Source organism: Podarcis bocagei, assembly GCF_964188305.1.
Source record: "Podarcis bocagei genome assembly, chromosome: 13".
Classification (NCBI taxonomy): Eukaryota; Metazoa; Chordata; class Lepidosauria; order Squamata; family Lacertidae; genus Podarcis; species Podarcis bocagei.
In genome coordinates, this window is record NC_138138.1 from 31,531,079 (window position 1) to 31,553,415 (window position 22,337).

The 22,337-nt window shown below is 42.5% G+C and overlaps 1 protein-coding gene across 1 annotated transcript; it reads left to right on the forward strand.

Moving 5' to 3' along the window:
- Positions 1–651: 651 nt before the first annotated feature.
- Positions 652–3,813, forward strand: OR13G1 (olfactory receptor family 13 subfamily G member 1; the record flags this gene model as incomplete). The annotated part of the gene is made up of 2 exons (XM_081167342.1): positions 652–729; positions 2,821–3,813. 2 exons carry the CDS (start codon positions 652–654, stop codon positions 3,811–3,813), a joined length of 1,071 nt encoding a protein of 356 aa, XP_081023468.1.
- Between the last annotated feature and the right edge of the window lie 18,524 nt (positions 3,814–22,337).

Genomic DNA, 22,337 nt, shown 5'->3' on the forward strand with positions numbered 1-22,337 from the left:
AAGCAACAGACGTGATTGGTTTTCTCTCCACCTGCAGAGAGAGAAATCTAGAAATTTATATTATCCTTCAAAGATCTTATCAACGGTCATAGCATTAATTTATAAATTGACTTATTACAGGTTTATTTTTAAAATACCTAGGCAAAGGCAGGTTCATCTAGCCCCCATTTTGATGAATGAATGGAGGAAGGGAGGAAGGAAATTATACTATTGTTGCTCTTATTCTTGTTTTTGCTACGATGATTTTTATAGAATACAGGCTATCTGGCTTATGCCTTGGCTGGTCTGATATGCTTGAGAGACAACAGTGGTGCAACCCAGTCCCAGTGGGAATCAATTGTGCTTGGAAAAGGGCTAGCTGCACAATTAGGTGCTGCATATTGCAACCTAGTGGCTGGGTGATCCAGCACCCCAGTATTACATTCTCAGAAGAGACATTTTCTACACAGGAAATGATATTTGGTTGGCAGACATTGAAGGAAGTATCAGGGTTTGAATGCAGATGTGAGTGGTTTGGCTGTGACTGTTTTGCTCGATTGGCGGTTGGGGCATTGGGACAATTCTTTGTCTTGGGGGGAGGGAAGGTTGTAGCCTCCACCTGCCCCTCCAAATGCTGGGGTATCCTGATAAAGAGATCTGAGGGGAGCGGTCATGTCTGTGTGCCCAGGTGGGCCAAGGCTGATGGTACTCCCCCAGACAGCAGTCCCTGTGGGAGTCCACTTATTTCATGTAAGTTTTAGGAATCCATGCCTGGGTTGACCTACGCATCATTTCCAGTGGGTGGGCCAGAAGTACTCAATAAAGTTGTGGCCTGTTTCAATCCAAACCAGACTTAGTCGTCTTTTATTTATCTGGGGGTTGGGGGTTGGGGAGCATGATGCCTGGACCTGCAACTACTTTGGTGGTATTATTTTTATAGAAAACAGACTGTCTGGCTTATTCACTACTAGGTGGAGTTCCTGGTGCTGGAAATTAAAAGGCAGCCCTGTTGAGGGAAGTTTTTTAATATTTAACGCTGTACTGTTTTGAACACTTGATTAGTAGCCACCCAGAGTGGCTGGGGAAACTCAGCCAGATGGGCGGGGTATAAATAATAAATTATTATTAAATTATTATTATTAAAAGAAATTTGTGAGTTTGGGGGCTGTATGTGTATCATATGAACCAATTCCTAGGGACCAAGCTCCCTTCAACCCCCCAATGAAATATTTGAGGGGGCTGGCTAGGTCCCCCCAAACTTGATGGACATTGCCATCCAAATGGTGTGTGTGTGCTGTGTCTTGTGATCAATTATGCAGGATAGGGCTTACCTGCCCCCCCCATTTTATTCAAGTTAGCACCCCTGACATGTATATATCAAATCTGGTGAAGGTTTACCAAATGGGGAACAACATCTTCAGTGGCATCAAAATTGACTTGTTTTGGACATTGCATACCCCAAAACATGTGAAGTCATACCCAAGTCATGCTTTCTACCACAGGAGCACCATCTCCTAAGGACCAAGCCCCCCCCCCCCATGTTTAAAGGTGGCAGAAGAGGAAAATCATGGAGCTAAGTGTGGCACAGCTGGCTCCTTCTCTTCCTGCTGCTGCTAGAGAGGAAGAAGCAGGAAATCAGCCCCCTGCTGGTGGCGGTGGCAGCAGCAGGAGGAGTTGCCATGGCCACTGAAGCTGTACTGCCAATACACTGCCACTGTGTTTGGCTCCGTCCTGGCTACTCCCAACATCCTGATATCACACACTCTGTGACATCAGCCCCCATTCTCCCTTGGAAGTTGGTGCCTTTGGTCCACCATCTTGATTCTAAATGGCACCAGGCATCCAAATATTGATGAAGGCCACAGGCCCCACCTCAGGAACTCTCATGCTGAGTTTGATGATAATATATTGAAAGATATTATCTAACCTACTGAGAAAAGAAAACCATTTTTCAAAGTTTGTAGTACATGATGATAAGAAAATAAAACGTGCCACAAAAACTTTTTTAATGTTACATTGGCCATGTAGAACAGGTCAGACATCGCCATCAGAGACTTGTTATGGTGGTATGGGGTGGGGTGGGGGGAGAATGTGAGCAAAGTATTGGGAGTAGGTCAATCCCAGGCTGCATTCATTTCATTTGCTCTGATTGGGGAACACCAGGGATGAAATGATGCAATGTTCTGATGAATCTTCAGAGGGGTTGTTAGCCTTATTGCAATAAAATATAATTTAACAAGGAACTTTTATGATAAATCGAAGAGAAAGGGGGGATTTGTGTGATGTCATTTCATAAACAAACTAAAATTTTAATTGTTCCTTTAGGGTCTAATATGGAGTTGCTTTGGGAATTGTTCTCCCTGTAGTCACCTATATATTGGCATGTTCTCGCCCATTGAGCGCATTGTAACATTATCTGTGTTCTATGGTAACAGAGCTAACCTAAGTAGTAAGAGAACAGAAGCATGGAAAAGCAGTACTTTGATGACATGTAAATATACTATCTTTTGGTCTTTTCATAAGAAGCAATCGTTTGTCTTAGTCCTTGCAGGACCTCACTAAAATATATTGCGAGTTATAGAAATTTTACTATTTGGTGATATATCACAATAATGTTTATGATAGCTGTTGTGCTTTCTAGCCATTCCATGCTGCTAGAACTCTTAATAATAAATGTGAGCTTAAAAAAACAGAAGTGCCAAAATGCTTAAATTTTAATATAGATGTTCCAATATAACAGTTAGCTTTAAAGGAAGTGAAATAAATGTTGTTAGAAAAGGAGGAGGAAAGCAACTGTCTATTGATATAAAACATTACTTTAACTACACTTGTTTATCATAGTTGTTGATTCGTGTTATAGAGAAGCTATCATGGACATTCTTTTGCATCAACAGATCATGTGGCCAAGTTGCAGTAAGGAACAGGAGCTGTGTGACCGCATTCATGATGATGGGCCTCTCTGAGCATCCCAAGCTGCAGATCTTCCTCTTCATTCTCTTCCTTTCCATTTATATCGTTGCCCTGATTGGAAATGCAGCAATCATTGCTGCCATCTTTTCTTATCCCAAACTTCACACACCCATGTATTTCTTCCTGTTCCATTTGGCTGTGGTGGATATAGTCTGCACTTCCACCATCATTCCCAAGATGCTGACAAACATAGCAACTTTTAGCAAGAGAATCTCCTATTCTGGCTGCATAGCCCAGCTCTATTCCTTCACATGGTGCTTGGGATCTGAGATGGTGCTCTTCACTGTCATGGCTTATGATCGCTATGTAGCTATATGCCACCCCTTGCGTTATAGCATCATGATGAACAAGACAGTATGTGTAGCACTCTCCACAGTGGTGATCCTTATCGCCATTACAAACTCATGGGTTCACACTGGACTGATTATGCGGCTCACTTTCTGTGGCCCCAATGGTATCAATCACTTCTTCTGTGAGATTCCTCCACTTCTGGCTCTCTCCTGCAGCCCAGTAAGAATCAATGAAGTCTGGGTATTCACAGCAGACATATTTCTTGCTATGGGGGACTTCTTAATAACATGCTTATCTTACTGCTTCATTGTTAAGGCAATCTTAAACATCAGGACCTCTGAAGGGAAGAAGAAGGCTTTCTCCACTTGCTCATCACATCTCATTGTTGTGTCCTTATATTACTCGACTGTCATCTATACTTACATACGACCAGCCTCCAGCTACTCCTTTGAGCGAGACAAGGTAGTTGCTGCCCTATACACACTGGTTACGCCAACTCTGAATCCTATAGTCTACACTTTAAGAAATAAGGACGTCAAAGCAGCTCTCAGAAAAGTATTCCTCAACTCATGAGTTAAGCAACAACATTTTACTCTTTTTCTCCAGCAGAATTGCAGTATTATATTCAGAGCTCTGGTTCTTGATTTTGGGGTGGTTTATTTTGGGTATGTGTGTAGATGAGAAGAAATGTACATTTGATTATTTGTAGGTAAATGGGTGAAATGTCCCCACTCAAAAACAGTATACTGCAGGTGATGGGAAATGTTAAAGATTTACCAGTAGAATATATACAGTACAGAGCAATCCTAACTATAGAAAGCTGGTGTAGGTTATCACACTTAGGCTGGTGTAGGTTATCACTATTTCAAATGTCGTTCAGGAGGAATTTTGCCAGATATGTTCTGCCCAGCTGCTGGGTCATGCACCAAGCTGAAAGCAGTTTGAAATAGGTATAAGTCTCCCCTTATTCCATCCCACTCCTGCCACATCCCCAGAATACCCCTTCTGGTGGAAGTTCTGATGACTGAACCCTGGCTGAGACTGGTGAGGGACTTTTGCTGCCATAACCACGGCTCTGCCAGGAAAGCCCAAGATCAGCCAAATCCAAACTCTTTCATCCCAGTGGACCTTGGGTTTCTACTGCACTGATAATAAACAATTTAAAATCTATAATTTCATTTGCACCTCTGTAACAAAACAAGCTTCATTAATGAATGGTTGGAAGAGCCAAAGGCAAAAATGGGTGAAGAAATGAATGTATATATTGCCTTCATACAATAGGCTAGCATCTACACACATTCACAGACATTGTGTCCTCCATCAGACATGATAAGAGTTTAAAGGACCATTCCAGCCAGAATGATCTTATACTCATCTTGGGCTCCTTGGAATTTGGCCTATAATTTGGCCATCTTTCAAGAAAAACTTTATGAAACTGTGAGCCTTTCTTTTTGCATGTTACAAAAATGTTCACTCCTGTTACCTAACCCAATGGAAATGGATTGTCTTCCCAAAGAGTAACAGATAAAGATGCTTTCCCATGACCACATTCCAAGCAAGTTAACACTCCTGTCTCAGTGACTGACATCTATGCTATCTTGGTCACGTCCACAGAATAGAAGATGGCAAGATCGCCAAGGGCATGCTCTGCGGGGAGCTGGCTTCAGGCACCAGGCCTGTTGGCAGACCAACTTTGTGTCCTTGAACTCTGATAATGCCTCTTGCTTGGATGGATGATAATGATGCAGAGGGGTGTGTGAGTATATATAGAAACAAGCCACACCAACCTTTGCATCTAGCCACGACAACCACTGGTCTGGAAAGAGACAAGGGGGGCTGAAAGGGCTCTGTAGGGAAGGCTTTTCATAATATTGGAGCTATTCCTTAAATGTCCTTGCCTGCCATGTTTCTAACAGGAGCAAGAATAGGGTCTCATATGCCAAAGTTATGGGACACCATGGAGTTTCCCTTCCTTTCCTAACGCATTCATTTCACTAATGATAATTTTTTTATTATAATAATTTATATTATTTTTTCATTAATAATAATCCAATATAAGCCACATTGATACAATACCAAATCATAGAATCATAGAATCATAGAATCACAGAGTTGGAAGAGACCACAAGGGCCATCGAGTCCAACCCCCTGCCAAGCAGGAAACACCATCAGAGCACTCCTGACATATGGTTGTCAAGCCTGTGCTTAAAGACCTCCAAAGAAGGAGACTCCACCACACTCCTTGGCAGCAAATTCCACTGTCGAACAGCTCTTACTGTCAGGAAGTTCTTCCTAATGTTTAGGTGGAATCTTCTTTCTTGTAGTTTGGCTCCATTGCTCCGTGTCCGCTTCTCTGGAGCAGCAGAAAACAACCTTTCTCCCTCCTCTATGTGACATCCTTTTATATATTTGAACATGGCTATCATATCACCCCTTAACCTCCTCTTCTCCAGGCTAAACATGCCCAGCTCCCTTAGCCGTTCCTCATAAGGCATCGTTTCCAGGCCTTTGACCATTTTGGTTGCCCTCCTCTGGACACGTTCCAGTTTGTCAGTGTCCTTCTTGAATTGTGGTGCCCAGAACTGGACACAGTACTCCAGGTGAGGTCCGACCAGAGCAGAATACAGTGGCACTATTACTTCCCTTGATCTAGAGGCTATACTCCTATTGATGAGGCCCAGAATTGCATTGGCTTTTTTAGCTGCCGCGTCACACTGTTGGCTCATGTCAAGTTTGTGGTCAACCAAGACTCCTAGATCCTTTTCACATGTACTGCTCTCAAGCCAGGTGTCACCCATCTTGTATTTGTGCCTCTAATTTTTTTTGCCCAAGTGCAATACTTTACATTTCTCCCTGTTAAAATTCATCTTGTTTGTTTTGGCCCAGTTTTCTAATCTGTCAAGGTCATTTTGAAGTGTGATCCTGTCCTCTGGGGTGTTAGCCACCCCTCCCAGTTTGGTGTCATCTGCAAATTTGATCAGGATGCGGGAATTCAAGATGGCGACGTGAGCGGCAGCCTTGTCTTATGCTCGGTAAAGCTATGTTTTTACTATCTGCTTTGACGGGTTCTAAGGGCTCTAAGATGCCTTAAGGCATTTATTTTAGAAGTTTTATGGTTTTATGGTTCAGATTATTTCTACTTCTCCCATAAATCTGCAAGAAAACGCGGCAGATAAAGACTGTTAAAGGGAGTAGGGCTCATTAACAACACAACCTGCCCTGACCCTGCTATTTTGAGAAATTTTCTCCCTATTTTCTTGCCGACATGAGAGGGAAGAAACGCCGCAGGCACCATTCCAATGAAGCTACGAGCACTGCCAAAAAACAGACAAATATCAGGGACTTCTTGCCTGACAATGACCTAAATGAGATCTGTAGAAACTTCCCTACAGCAAACAGCTATGAGGTCCTTGCTCCCAGTACTACTCATGAGGAGCCTGCCGACATTGTGGATGGCCCACAACTAGCCTCGAGCCTGTGTATGAAGGAACAGATGGAACAGACTCTTGAGTCCCTGCAAAAAACTTCACCTGAATTATCCCAATCACCAGCCCAGTTAAACAAGGACCGAGAGGCACTGGAACTGCTAATCTGCCAGACTGAGTTGATAACACATACCATCACCAACTTATATAAAAGGCTGGATGGGATCGAAAAGAAGCTTGAAAAAGTGTTTGGCTTGTTCAGTTGCCCCCCCCCCTCACTTCCTCAGCTTAACAATATTGCAAACTCCGCTCACCCCTGCCCAAGTGTGCAGGCCAACCTTGCACAAAAACAAGTGAGATGCCTGCCCAACCAAGTACAAAACTCAAGTCTGCAACTCCAGAACAGCAAACTTGCAGTACTGGTGGGAAACCACCCCTTGAATTATAACAAATGGGCGGATAAACATTCGGTCGCAAATTCCCTGACCCAACTGCTGGGGCAGACATTACGCCCCGTAGATATCGTGGACATCTCATGGCTGCCTTCTGGACCTTATATGAGACGTATGGTTATTAACTTTAGATCTGCCCATTTCGTTGCAAAGATTCTAAAATTAAGAAACCGTACAAGAAAATGGTACATCTATTTTACAAGGGTATTCACCAATCTGACCCGTACACCGCTATGCACCAGGATAGGTGCTGTCCGTGTTGATGCTGGGCCTGTGCGCCATAAAGAACAAACAGACGGGGGAATGGAGCCGGGATCTATTACCCCACAGGGAGTGGCAAGCCTGCCCGCAAATGACTTAATTGATTTCCTACACCCCCCGCTTGGTACCCTGGTCTCTACGTGCAACGAGCCTGGCATAGGACTACCCAAGCAAGACCAGTCTGAAATGCTCTCGTCCTCATATGCCTCGATGCCAGAATTGGAGGCTTCCATTATTCTAAGCCCAATACGCAATCAAGATCCACAGCTTTTGTCAAATTTTGACCCGCTAGCAGTACCGACGCAAGATGCAGCTGCTGACCTGCTACCTGTACAGCCTATACGGGTCGGCAAAACCCCTGCTCTGCAAAAACCAGCTGAACATCATGATACATCAGCTGAACAACATGATATTTGTAACGGTGTCATCGAAGATCCTCTGGGCCAAATCAACCTATTGGCCCCTCAGTTAAAGCTATCACACCTACCTAGGGACCAGCGACCTCAAACCTGGAACCACCAAGCAGGGCAGAAAGAGGAGGAGCCTAACTCAGGAGGCTCAAACCACCGGAAAAGAGATTGACTGCCACTATTTCCACCATCACCCTATTTCCACATTCTATCCTGGAATGTGGCGGGATGGCTATCTAAGCAGGGTGACGTCGACCTTCTGGATTTCCTTACAAAATTTCAGATTATATGTCTACAGGAGACATGGTGTCTAGATCTCCATGTCCCTTCTTTACAGGGATACGAAGCCTTTGCTACCCCTGCGATAAAACCAAATTCCCGAGGCCGACCTAGTGGTGGTTTAGTCACTTTTGTTTCTACCAAGCTAAAGTGCAAGGCCCGGCAACAGCAGTGGGTGAAGAGTAACAATTTACAAATCTTACTTATTTCTAGCAGTGAAGGAGGAGATTTCCTTTGCTTTAATATATATATCCCTCCCATAGGCACCCCTCCCCAGTCGTCACAAATCTGGGAAGATTTAGAGCTATGTTTGGAGAAGGCTGAACTAGAACTCCCTGGCATGGATATCCTGCTGGCAGGTGATTTCAACGCCAGGATAGGAAATGACATTAATACGTACTGCTCTAAATCTCAGTTCCTGCCAGAGGCAGATTGGTTTATTCCCTGGTCCTCTGAAGATAGGGTCTTGAATAAGGCAGGCATTACATTAATGGAGACTGCCTTCAAACATAATTTGTATAATTTGCATGGTACCCATATGGACAAGTCAGGGGGTTTCTTTTCTTTTCTTGGACCTAGAGGTGCGAGCGTTATTGATTATATCCTGGTCTCCCCAAAACTCTTGGAGAGGTCACAGGGCTTCAGGACTTTCAATAGAATTGAGAGTGATCATCTTCCTATATCAATTTCACTAATTCCCCGTGGTTTGGAGGATCCGCAATACCGGAATCACTGTGCAGACCCACCTCCAACTCTGGCCCTTCGTAGGCGTAAATGGAACAGCGACCTGGAATCTAAAATCAAACTACACCTGCATTCACCAGACTTACTGGCCTTGAGAGACCAGTGTATCTCATCTAATTCTGACCCCTTTTCAACATTTCAGCAGGTCTCAGAGTCGCTCTTCCCACTACTTACGAATTCCAACCCTCCCAAACAACAAAACAATTCGAGGGCCTGGTTCGACAAAGACTGTAGGAACCTAAGATCTTTGCTTAGGAAATTACAAAACAAGGTAAAACAGGAAGGGACCCTGTCCTCAGTGGAAAACCTGCACAGGTGGCGTTCTCATTATAAAAATACTCTAAAATTTAAGAAATCCCTCTACAGAAAGGAACAATGGGAGGCACTTGACAAAGCGATCAAATTGCGGGACGACAAAAAGTTCTGGGAAATAATTGCTCAGGGAGTTTCACCCAAAGGGAAAATTGTAACCAACAATATTTCATCTAATTTATGGTACCAACATTTTTCCCGGCTATATACAGCTCCAAACATTGCTAAACCGAGCCAGTTTCCTCCACTTAAAAACGATCTATTAATGGGCTGGGATCCTGTTACCGAATCAGAATGTTTACAGCTAATTAAAACACTCAAGAATGGCAAAGCTCCCGGTGAGGATATGATTCCTCCTGAGGTGTTTAAACTAAATGCCCAGTGGTGGGCTGCTATTTTGGCCCAACTTTTTACGGTAATAAATGATACATGCAAAATCCCAGAAAACTGGAAACTGAGCCTGGTAGCCCCCATCTATAAGAAGGGAGACCCCCAAGACCCCTCAAACTATCGCCCCATAAGTCTCCTGGACATTGTGTATAAACTTTATACCTGCTACCTGCTAAATAAACTGGTTGACTGGGCTGACCACTCTAACTTGTTTAACCCGGAACAGGCAGGGTTTAGAAAGGGCCATAGTACAACAGGCCATTGTTTGGTACTACAGACAATGATAGATAAGTATACAAAGGTACATAAGAACAAACTTTTTGTGGCTTTTGTAGATCTCACATCCGCTTTTGATTCAATCTGTAGGGACAAATTATGGCAAAAACTATATGAAACAGATATTGATAGACGACTTCTCAAAATACTTAGAGAGTTACATTCAGACACCACAGTTAAAATTAGAACTGGGATGTCAGGCAACTATACTGACCCACTGCCACTGGGGAAAGGGGTTAAACAGGGCTGTTTGTTAGCGCCGTTCCTCTTTAATTTCTATATAAACGACATTGTTCAACATATGGCAAAGTATAAGTCATCAGCTCCTGCCCTGGAAGGCAAACACCTGAATATATTGCTATATGCGGATGACATGGCTGTCATGGCACTCACTCGAAGGGGCCTACACAGCATGCTGGAGGGGCTCGCAGCTTATTGTTCCCAAAACTCTCTAAAGATCAATTATGACAAAACAAAAATTGTGGTATTTACTAGAGCTCGCCACACATTTAGATGGTCTTTAGATGAACACAAAATTGAACAGTGTCTTTTTTTTAAATATCTTGGTATCACTTTCCAAGCTACATCTAGCTGGCTTGCCCACTTCAAGACTGTAGCCCTTCTAACATGTAGGACAATCGGTGCTCTGCTCAGCTTTTTTTATTCGAGGGGAGGGCAACTGGTGATCCCGGCACTAAAAGCTTTTGTTGGAAAAGTGATTCCCCAGATGTTGTATGGAGTAGAACTCTGGGGATGGAATCAGAAGCTGTTAGAACGGCTTGAAATCTTCCAAAATTTTTACCTCAGAAGAATTCTAGGCCTCCCTCAGAGTACTCCGGCAGCTCTCCTAAGAGTGGAAGTAGGATTACCTTCTGTGTCTGCCAGGGCCCATTTAAGATTCCTGCGTTTTTTCACCAACCTCGCAGATGCCCCGAACACCTTATTGGCTAAACAAGCCTTTGTATCATTACAAAATAATACTACTTGGCGTAAAAACCTACTAGATATCCTATCCAGATACAATCTACCTGAGTTTAATACCCTCAAATTGTGGAGCCCAGATAAAGTTCGGGAATGGATCTTTGAAAAAGACGCCTTCTTGGACTCCACAAAGATAAAGAACTCTGGGTTTTCCTACTGGTTTCCCCGAGTAAAAGCAGTTAAAATCTGTGCCAACTACTTGGCGGAGATCACTGATCCCACCCTTCGGAGAGCTTTCACTATGGCACGGTTTCAAACATTGCCAACTGCATATCTGACCGGTAGATTCACAAAAACCCCAGTAGAACATCGTTTATGCCCTTGCCTTATGAAAATTAAAGAGGATCTTACACATTACCTCCTCTATTGCCCCATCTATTCGGGCTTTAGAGACGCATTGCTGCAAATTATACCCAACTCTATAACTAATCCTGAAGATAGAGTAAAATTTTTGTTAGTTGATGCAAACCCACGTATTACCCATGTGGTAGCGGTTTTTGTGATGAAGGCCATGAAAGCCAGGGAAAGATTTATGGATGACAATGTAAAGACCCCTTCATCGTCTGTTTAACTCGTTGCTTGTTTTTCCTCTCTTTCTATTTTGTGGGATGAAGGTTTTGTTGGCATAGTATCTAATGAATTTTAATATTTTTAACTATTGTTGTGTTGATGTTTGTGTACAGGCATGGTCCTCACAATAAACGGATTTGTTGTTGTTGTTGATCAGGATGCCCTTGAGTCCATCATCCAAGTCGTTGATAAAGATGTTGAATAAGACCGGGCCCAAGACAGAACCCTGTGGCACCCCACTAGTCACTCTTCTCCAGGATGAAGAGGAACCATTGATGAGCACCCTTTGGGTTAGGTCAGTCAGCCAGTTACAAATCCACTGAGTGGTAGCATAGTCAAGACCACATTTTACCAGCTTCTTTACAAGAATATCATGGGGCACCTTGTCAAATGCCTTACTGAAATCAAGGTAGGCTACATCCACTGCGTTCCCTTCATCTACCAGGCTTGAAATTCTGTCAAAAAACGAGATCAGGTTAGTCTGACATGACTTATTTTTCAGAAATCCATGCTGACTATTGGTGATCACAGCATTCCTTTCTAGGTGCTCACAGACTGTTTTCTTAATGATCTGCTCCAGAATCTTCCCTGGTATTGATGTCAGACTGACTGGGCGGTAATTATTTGGGTCTTCTCTTTTCCCCTTTTTGAAAATAGGGACAACATTTGCCCTCCTCCAGTCTGCCGGGACTTCGCCTGTTCTCCAGGAATTCTCAAAGATGACTGCCAGTGGTTCTGAGATCACATCTGCCAGTTCTTTTAATACTCTTGGATGCAGTTCATCTGGCCCTGGAGACTTGAATACATCTAAACTAGCCAAGTATTCTTGTACTATCTCCTTAGTTATTCTGGGCTGTGTTTCCTTTGCTGAATCATTTGCTCCAAATTCTTCAGGTTGGGCATTGTTTTCTTTATCGGAGAAGACTGAGGCAAAGAAGGCATTGAGGAGTTCAGCCCTTTCTGTGTCCCCTGTTTGCATTTCACCATCTTCTCCTCTGAGTGACACCACTGTTTCTTTGTTCTTCCTTTTGCTACGAACATACCCATAAAAGCCTTTTTTGTTGCTTTTAACCTCTCTAGCAAGCCTGAGTTCATTCTGTGCTTTAGCTTTTCTGACTTTGTGTCTACACGTGCTGGCTATTTGTTTGAATTCCTCTTTGGTGGTTTCCCCCCTTTTCCATTTTTTGTACACATCCTTTTTTAATCTTAACTCAGTTAAAAGTTCTTTAGATAGCCACCCTGGCTTCTTTAGGCCCCTTCCATGTTTCCGTCTCATTGGTATTGCCTGACCTTGTGCTTTTACTATCTCCCTCTTAACAAACTCCCAGCCATCATGAACTCCCTTTCCTTTTAGTATTACTGTCCATGGGATCTCACCCAGCACTTCCCTAAGTTTTATGAAGTCGGCTTTCTTAAAGTCAAGAAATTGAGTCCTAGTATGCTTGGCTGCTCCTTTCCGCTGTATAGTAAACTTCAGAAGAGCATGATCACTCGCGCCTAATGATCCTTCCACTTCTACCCCACTAACCAGCTCATCAACATTGGTTAGGACCAGATCTAAAATGGCTTTTCCTCTTGTTGCTTCTCCCACTTTCTGGACAATGAAGTTGTCTGCAAGGCCAGTGAGGAATCTGTTTGACCTTATGCTCTTGGCTGAGTTTGACATCCAACAAATATCCGGGTAATTGAAGTCCCCCATTACTACTATCTCCCTTCCTTTTGCATGCTTGGCCATCTGTTCCAGGAAGGCATCATCTATGTCCTCCGTTTGGCTTGGGGATCTATAGTAAACTCCCACAATGAGGTCTCTGTTATTCTTCTCTCCCTTAATTTTGACTCAAATGCTCTCACTTTGGCTTTGAGGTTCTAAATCTTGGATCTCTTCACAGGTATACACATCCCTGACATATAACGCCACTCCTCCTCCTTTCTTGTCTGGTCTGTTTCTCCGAAATAGATTGTATCCCCCCATTATTACATTCCAATCGTGGGACTTATCCCACCAGGTTTCAGTGATGCCTATTATGTCATATTTAGTTTGCTGTACCAAGAGCTCAAGCTCATCTTGTTTATTTCCCATGCTTTGCGCATTAGTGTACAGACATTGAAGTCCATTAATCATTCCCCCATGTCTCTTATTTAAGGTTTTTTTCCTCCCACCACTAGGTCTGCGTGCTGTTTGCTCCATTTGGTCTATGACATTTGGATGATCATCTTCATCAATTGATAGACTCCTACCTTCAGGAGCACTGTCTCCCTCCCCCACATTAGTCAGTTTAAAGCCCTCCTGATGAGGTTTCTGAGATTTTTGGCAAAAACATTTCTCCCAACCGTTGTGAGGTGCAGCCCATCGCTTGCCAGAAGTCCATCTTCAAGAAACTGCAGTCCGTGATCTAAGAATCCAAACCGTTCCTGTTTACACCATTTGCGAAGCCAGCTGTTCACTTCCACTATTTTTCCCTCTCTCCCTGGGCCACGTCGTTCAACTGGGAGGACAGATGAGATGACAATTTGTGCATTTAATTGCTTCAATTTCCTGCCCAGAGCCTCGTAGTCTCTTTTGATCTTCTGGAGGCTATTGCTTGCAGTGTCATTGGTTCCCACATGAACCAAGAGGAAAGGGTATTTGTCAGTGGGTTTTATGATTCCTTGCAGTCGTTCAGTTACATCTTGGATCTTAGCCCCGGGGAGACAGCACACTTCCCGAGACATCTTGTCAGGCCCACAGATCACTGCTTCTGTTCCCCTCAGTAGGGAATCCCCTATCACCACTACACGCCTCCTCTTAGGTTTGGTCGGGGTTCTTCCATGAGCTGTCCATTCCAAGGTCGCCTGCACATTCCCTGAGGACTGACTTTGCTGCTCGTCTTCATATACCTGATCGACTGAAATGAGGGAGAGATCCTCAAATGGAGTCTGCTCTTCGTCTTCCATGCTAGGGGAGAGGACCTCAAAGCGATTGTGTATTTCTAAACAATCAGAACGAACCCTGGGCCTCCTACTTCTTTGAGTCACGTTTCTCCATATATCTGGCTCCTGTGTTGATGAACTAGCCTCCTTCTCAGGGGAGTCCCCTGTCTCCTCCTTGGTGGAGATGGTGTGCTCTGTTGCTTCCAAGAAGAGCTCCAGATCTCTAATTCTTTGGAGCGTAGCTACACGTTCCTCCAGTTGCTGGACTTTGTCTTTTAAGAGGGCAATCAACATGCAATTGCTGCAGGTAAAGCTGCCTGCAACCTTTGGCAAGATGGCAAACATTGCGCAGGAACCGCAGGCGACTGCAGCTGTTCCCTCCCCCTCCATCTTGAGAACGTTGTTGGGGTGGCTACAGCGGTCCTCCATCATAAAAAGTGTGAAGACAGGACAAATAACTCCCCCCACAAAAAAACCTAGGTCTCCCCCAACAAACGTTTGAGACTAGCGCCCCTAAATCTAAAAGATGGATCAAACTGCGCGCACCGCTAGGCGCGCGCCGCTGCCCTGCTACCTCTGATAAGCTCCTCCCACAGCTAATCACCTTCCTCAACAGAAACCCTGCCCCCTCTGACCTTTGCACAGGGAGAACAGCTAATCAGCCACAAAGAAACACACACACACAAGAAAACCCTTTTTGCTCCTTCTTCAACTGCTGCCCTGCTACCTCTGATAAGCTCCTCCCACAGCTAATCACCTTCCTCAACAGAAACCCTGCCCCCTCTGACCTTTGCACAGGGAGAACAGCTAATCAGCCACAAAGAAACACACACACACAAGAAAACCCTTTTTGCTCCTTCTTCAACTGCTGCCCTGCTACCTCAAATCATAAAATAATTTTAAAAAAACAATTATTCCATTCCAAATTAAACATTTTTGGGTGACTTCCTATGTTCTGGTCTTGTGGAGATACTGTTGTTGCTCCTTCTCCTGCTTCCATTCTTATTTAATCCGAATAATACCATTCCGATGTTATTCCTTTATCTTTGCTTTTTTTTTTTTTAATAAATTTTTATTGGTTTTACAGCATTTTTTAAAAAGAACAAACAAACACAAAACAAAACAAACATACAAAATACTTTCAAAGATATTTTCATAAACCTCTTTTCTTGGACTTCCCCATACCCCCCCTCTCTGCATCCCAGTGTCCATATTTGAACTAGCAACTCCCAGTTGTTACTTTCTAATCTCTGTCATCTTAGTCCTCCTTTATTATCTAACCTTGTATCCCTGTACCCTGTTACTTCTAGCAACCACAACATTTTAACATTCGTTGAGTTTATAGTAGTCCTTAAGATAGCTCTTAAATTTTTTCCATTCTTCTTCCACCATCTCTTTACGTTGGTCACGGATTCTGCCTGTCATCTCAGCCAGTGTCATATAGTCCATCACTTTCATCTGCCATTCTTCCAGAGTAGGTAAATCTTGTGTCTTCCAATACTTTGCGATGAGTATTCTTGCTGCTGTTGTGGCATACATAAAGAAATTTCTATCTTTCTTTGTCACCAATTGGCCGACAATGCCCAAGAGAAAGGCCTCTGGTTTTTTAGAAAATGTACATTTAAGTACCTTTTTCATTTCATTATAGATCATTTCCCAGAAGGCCTTTATCTTCGGGCATGTCCACCAAAGGTGGTAAAAAGTACCTTCAGTCTCTTTACATTTCCAACATTTATTATCGGGCAAATGATAGATTTTTGCCAGCTTGACTGGGGTCATGTACCACCTGTATACCATTTTCATAATGTTTTCCTTTAAGGCATTACATGCCGTAAATTTGATACCGGTGTTCCATAACCATTCCCAGTCATCTGACATAATGTTGTGTCCAACATCCTGCGCCCACTTAATCATAGCAGATTTAACTGTTTCATCCTGTGTGTTCCATTTCAACAGCAAGTTATACATTCTAGATAAATTCTTAGTATTGGATTCTAGCAATTCGGTCTCTAGTTTTGATTTCTCCACTTGGAAACCGATTTTCCTATCCTGTTTAAAAATTTCCATTATTTGGCGATATTGAAACCAATTTTCTACTTTGTGCTTCAATTTCTCCTGACTTTGTAGTTTAACCTTGTCTCCATCCTGTTCTAAAATTTCCCAATACTTCGGCCATCCGACCTCCATATTGAGTTTCTTCACTGCTTTAGCCTCCACTGGTGACACCCATCTAGGGGTTTTATTTTCCAATAAGTCTTTGTATCTTATCCAGACATTAAATAATGCTTTTCTAACAATGTGATTTTTAAAGGTACTGTTAACCTTGTCATACCAAAGATATGCATGCCAACCAAAAGCATTATTGAAGCCTTCCAGATCCAAGATGTCTGTATTCTCGAGGAGCATCCATTCTTTCAGCCAGCAAAACGCTGCTGCCTCATAGTACAATTTTAGGTCCGGCAGGGCAAAACCCCCTCTTTCTTTAGCGTCAGTCAGTATTTTGAATTTAATTCGGGGCTTTTTGCCCTGCCAGACAAATTTCGAAATGTCTTTGTGCCACCTCTTAAAACATTCCATCTTATCAAGAATCTGCAAGGTCTGAAACAAAAATAACATTCTAGGCAATACATTCATTTTAATTACTGCAATTCGGCCTAACATTGACAGTTTCAGATTTGACCATATTTCTAGATCTTTTTTAATCTCTGACCAACATTTTTCATAATTGTCCTTATACAAATTAATATTCTTAGGTGTTAAATAAACCCCTAGGTATTTGACTTTCTTAACCACTGTCAAACCTGTTTCCTCCTGAAATTTCTCCTTTTCCATGTCTGTTAGGTTTTTCCCTAAGACTTTAGTTTTTTGCTTATTCAACTTAAATCCAGCCACCTGGCCAAATTGTTGAATTATTTCTAAAACCCTTTTCGTACTAGTGTTTGGCTCTTGCAAAGTCAATACTAGGTCATCTGCATACGCTCTTAACTTGTAGTGTTTAGCTCCGACCTGCACACCTTTGACCTGCTGGTCATTTCTTATCATATTCAGCAACACCTCCAGAACCGAAATGAAAAGTAATGGGGAAATTGGGCACCCCTGCCGAGTTCCTTTTTCTATCTTAAGTTCCTCAGTCACAACATTATTTACAATCAGCTTAGCTTTTTGTTCGGAATATATTGCAGCCATACCATTCTCAAAACCCTGGCCTACCCCCATCCCATGAAGATTCTTCCTCATAAAACTCCAAGAGATATTATCAAAGGCTTTCTCCGCGTCCACAAAGATCAATACTGCTTTAGTGTTTATATTCACCTCCAGCTTTTCCAAAATGTCTATTACATTCCTTACATTGTCCGCTAGGTGTCTTTTAGGGAGAAAGCCTGCTTGGTCTTTATGAATCTTCTCCATCAAAACTCTTTTAAATCTTTTTGCCAAAATGTCTGCAAAAATTTTGTAATCCACATTAAGGAGTGATATCGGGCGGTAGTTCTTGAGTTGGGTCTTTTCAGTCTCTGACTTTGGTATGAGTGAGATATATGCCTCTTTCCACGATTCAGGTGCCCTTTTTCCTTCAAGGATCTCATTACAAACTTCTCTTAATGGTTGAATCAACCATTCCTTCAACAATTTGTAGTATCTAGAAGTCAGTCCATCTGGTCCCGGAGATTTGCCCAATTGCATATTCTGAATGGCAGCCTCTATCTCTTGTTCTGAGATTCTCTGGTTCAAGTCCATCTTACTTTGCTGAGAGATATTTTGTAATCCATATCTTCCAAGGAATTTGTCTATATCTTCTTCATTTTGCGGGCCTTGGGTGTAAAGTTTTTTGAAATAACTTAGAAAGCAATTTCTAATTTCATTAGGTTTAGATATACTCTTTCCATCAACCTCTAGGCTTGTAACTGTATTTAGTTTCTGCCTTTTCTTCAATTGCCATGCCAAAAGTTTACCGCATTTATTTGCTGATTCAAAAGTCTTTTGTTTCATTTGCTTTATCTTCCATTCAATCTCTTGGTTCATCAATTCCATATATTGAGTTTGATATAACTTAATCTCTCTTAAAATGTCCTGAGACTTTGGTTTTGTTCTTAGTTTCCTCTCTCCTTCCTTTATCATTTCCAAGATCTTCTCTTTTTTCTCATTTTGTTTTTTCCTCTTTATTGAATTTTGTTGAATCAAAAATCCTCTCATAACAGCTTTACTTGCGTCCCAGATCACTCTTTTCTCCACGTCAGTCCTCAAATTTATTTCAAAATAGTCTTTTAAAGTCTTTTGGGCCTTCGTGAGAATCTCCTTATCTCGAAAGAGGGTGTCATTCATTCTCCATCTAAATTGACCGGTTATTGTGAGTTTCATCTCCATCTTCACGGCGTTATGGTCGGAGCAAGTTTTTGGGCAGATTTCCACTTTCTTAATCTTTGGAGCCAATCCACTAGTAACCCAGATTTGGTCAATTCTGGTCCAGGTCATCATTGCTTGGGAGAAGAAGGTTCCCTCTCTCTCCAGAGGGTTCCTTGTTCTCCAAATGTCTATCAAGTCCATATTTTCTGTCATTTCGAAAAAAGTCTTGGGGAGTCTCCCTTCTTTAGTGACTGTTAGTCTTTGTGCCTTGTCCATATTAGTGGAGACCACGCCATTCATGTCTCCCATGATTATCATATTATAATCCAGATAGTCCGTCAAAGTTTCATGAAGTCCCTTAAAGAAGTCAGATTTGCCTTCATTTGGTGCATAAATTCCAACAACTAAGAGTTTTTCTCCTTGTACTTGTATCTCCACAGCCAGATATCTCCCTTGATCATCTTTAAATATCATTTTTGGAGCCCATTTCTCCTTCACATATATTACCACTCCCCTCTTCTTAACTTTGTCTGATGAGACAAATTCTTGTCCTAACCTTTTATTTGTGAGTAATCTCCTGTGGGCTCTAGTTATGTGAGTTTCTTGTAAACATATCAAATCCAATTGTTCTCTGTTCAAAATATGAAATACTTGTCTTCTCTTCAAAGGCCCATTCAGTCCATTACAATTCCAACTAAGGAATTGCAGAGCCATCTTGTTATTTTCTTAAGGCTCCTCCAACAGCTCCAAGTTGTTGCTCTTCTTCTGACGGTGGTGGTTTTTGTCCAAACGAGAGATTCAGGATATCCAGTGCTCTCCTCTGTTCTGCAAGTACGTCCACAGTCCCCTTCTGTAGGTCCTCCTGATATCTTGCCAGAAATTTGTCTTTATCTTGAATTGTCTTTATTTTCACTTTCTTTGCCTTGTAGTCGAATGACAGTCCTTGTGGGAATTCCCACCTGAAGCGGATCTGATTTTTCTTTAACAAAAGCACCAAATCCTTGTAGAAGTTTCTTAAGTCCAAGATATATTTTGGTATGTCTTTAAAGATCTGTACTGCTGAATTTCCAATTTGGAGGGCTTTTCCAAAGTGTAGTCCTAAAATTTTATCTCTTTCCTCCTTAGATCTGAGTGTGATCAAACAATCTCTTGGTGTCTTTCTATCTTGCTTTTTGCCGAGTCTAAAGGCAGTTGTGATTTTGAAATCGTCTTCCTCCAGGTCCCAGCAATCCGCAAACTCCCGTGTCAAATATTCCACAAGGTTGTCACTTTCATTCTCCGGAATCAGTCTTAATTTTAAGTTTCTCTCTTTCCTCTGTAACTCCCACAAGGCCAAGGTTGCATCATGCTCATAGACCTTCTTGGCAAGTGGCTCTAATTTCTCCTGCGTCTCTCCAGCTGTGGCTTTGGCCTCTTCGGCAATTTGACGCGTAGTGGCATTTTCCTCGACCAATTTATTTATAGATTCTGTATTCTGGTTTAATCTTGTTGATATTTCTGTTAATTTTTGTGTGTTCTCTGAAGTCTGTTTTGTCAAAGACTCCAGAGTCTGGTTTATCTTAAGCAAAGCTTCTGTCACAGCTTCCATAGAAACGGCTGCTCCTTTGTCCTGTCCTGTTGTTCCAGCTAGTCCGGCTGTTACGCCTAAGATCGAACCTCTTCTCTTTGCTTGTTGCAGCTGCAGCTGTTGCTGTTGTTGTTGCTTGGTCTTGGCTCTTGTAGTTATCTCTTCTTGTGGCCCACTCATGTCAAGGTCAATTCCCACGGGATTTATTCTCCCTTGGAAAATTCCCCTGTCTTAGGCCGTGCTGGACTTCACTTTATCCTCTAGAGGGAGCAAATCAAAATGGCCATAGAAGGAAATTTCAAAATACATGAACAAAGGAGACCATCCAGGATGTGGAAAGAAAGGAGATTAACCCAGTCAAAATCAATGTTACTAAAGTCTTATAGCTTCCAATTGCCACAGTTGCCCAGTATACTGTTTATACTGTTTCTTCTTAAAATGTACAAAAGTCAGGCACTGTGGAAACTTTGTATCAAGATGTCACTTCACAGGGAAAAGTCAGCTCAATGTACTAAGAAGGCAGACCGTTTCAGACTTTCAAGTAGATGAGATAGCAGAGGTTTTTTCCTTCAAATAAGTCATGCAGTTAATGGTCAAATTCGCCTCCCCTCTGCCCTGCTTGCTAGAGGGGAGATCAAAGGTTTAAATGTCCGGTTTAGCTGATCAAAGGACGAATTTAAACGGATGCAGGTTTAGAGCTCCATTGCTTTCACTTTCATGCGGTCGGGGGGAGGCAGACTTCCTTTGTTTAAATCTCCCCCGTTTTTAGCCCAATTTTTAAAATTAAGAAAAGTCCCAGTTATTTTTCAGTTCTTACTCACGGGGAATCAGTCCGAATTTCTTTTCAGGAAGGAATCGGCGCTCTCCGCTTATGGCGACGCGGCTTCACTTCGCAGGCTGAGTAGCGACTCTCAGCACCGCGCTCACTCCCGATGTCGATCCGTAGCCTTTAAAAAGGCTCTTTCACGGTACCGGGGGGCGCGAAGGTGCCCACCGAGTCTCCTTGTTCTCAGGCTTCAGCGCCTGGGATTTTAGGGGTCCCCCGCTTGCCGTAGCGGGTAAGACCCGAACTTGCGAAGCAGTCCTTCTCCGGAGCTCGGAGGTAGGACCGCCATTAAGCGCTGGCACCGACCGGAAGTCTATTCCTTTATCTTTGCAGCCACTGACGTAATGACTTTCATTCGTATTTTTAACTGTTCCATCTCTGTTAATTTGCCAGAGGGGGTTATATCTTCTAACTTTCTCTGTGTAATATATTTTAATGTTTGTCTTTCCTTTCCTGTTGCAATCCATTATTTCTGGCATTCCCACCCACGCCACTCCGAGAACTTAGTTCTTACTGCGCAATCCTCTCCACCATGTTTCTTTGGCCTCTAGCCTTGCTCCGGGCTGACTTAGTCCGTAAAAATTATAAAGTTTTTGTTGATTCCCTCTTGCATTCCATTACTAATTACAATCCATTGATAATTATATTCCATTAGAAATTATTTTTCTTTCTTCAGTGAAGGGTTGCCAAATCATAAAACTATGTAGTGCATGTATAGAGAAAAAAAACTAAGGCTTCCCTCCACCTGCCTTCCAATCCGGTTACGACGATAGTCCTCTCCAGATGAAGACCTTGGCACTCAGTGCCTGATTCATTTAGCAGGTTGTCTTGTCTCCTTCTTCCAGAACGTGTCTGTTTTTTAAGTCTAAATTCATATCTATCTTAAAAAACAGAGGAACCACTGCTCATGGTGACTGTGTTGGAAAGTTACCGATACGTGCAGTGCTATGCACTCTGCATCCCCTGTCCCGCATCATAGAAACAAGAAGCAGGTATCGGATGATCTGCAAGTGAGAGCTCACCCCCCCCCTGAGCTGGGGGGGGGGTCTTGCAAGGATAATTACTCTCAAATTAACCTTAATTATCTGCACACCCAGCATCCGCTATCATGGGAATTGCTGTTTGCCATGGCAGCTCCGGACTGGAAGTCCCATTCATTTCACTAATGTAATCTGCATTATTGTTAGGAAAGTTGGAAAATAATTATTGCAACCATAAATAGGATAAAGCTAAATAATTCATGGTCCATTTTAAGGTATTTATTATTATTTATTATCCTAATTTTTTATTATTATAAGGTTATATAAACATAGTGGTTTATGTATAGAATACAATAATTACAAGGTCAATTGT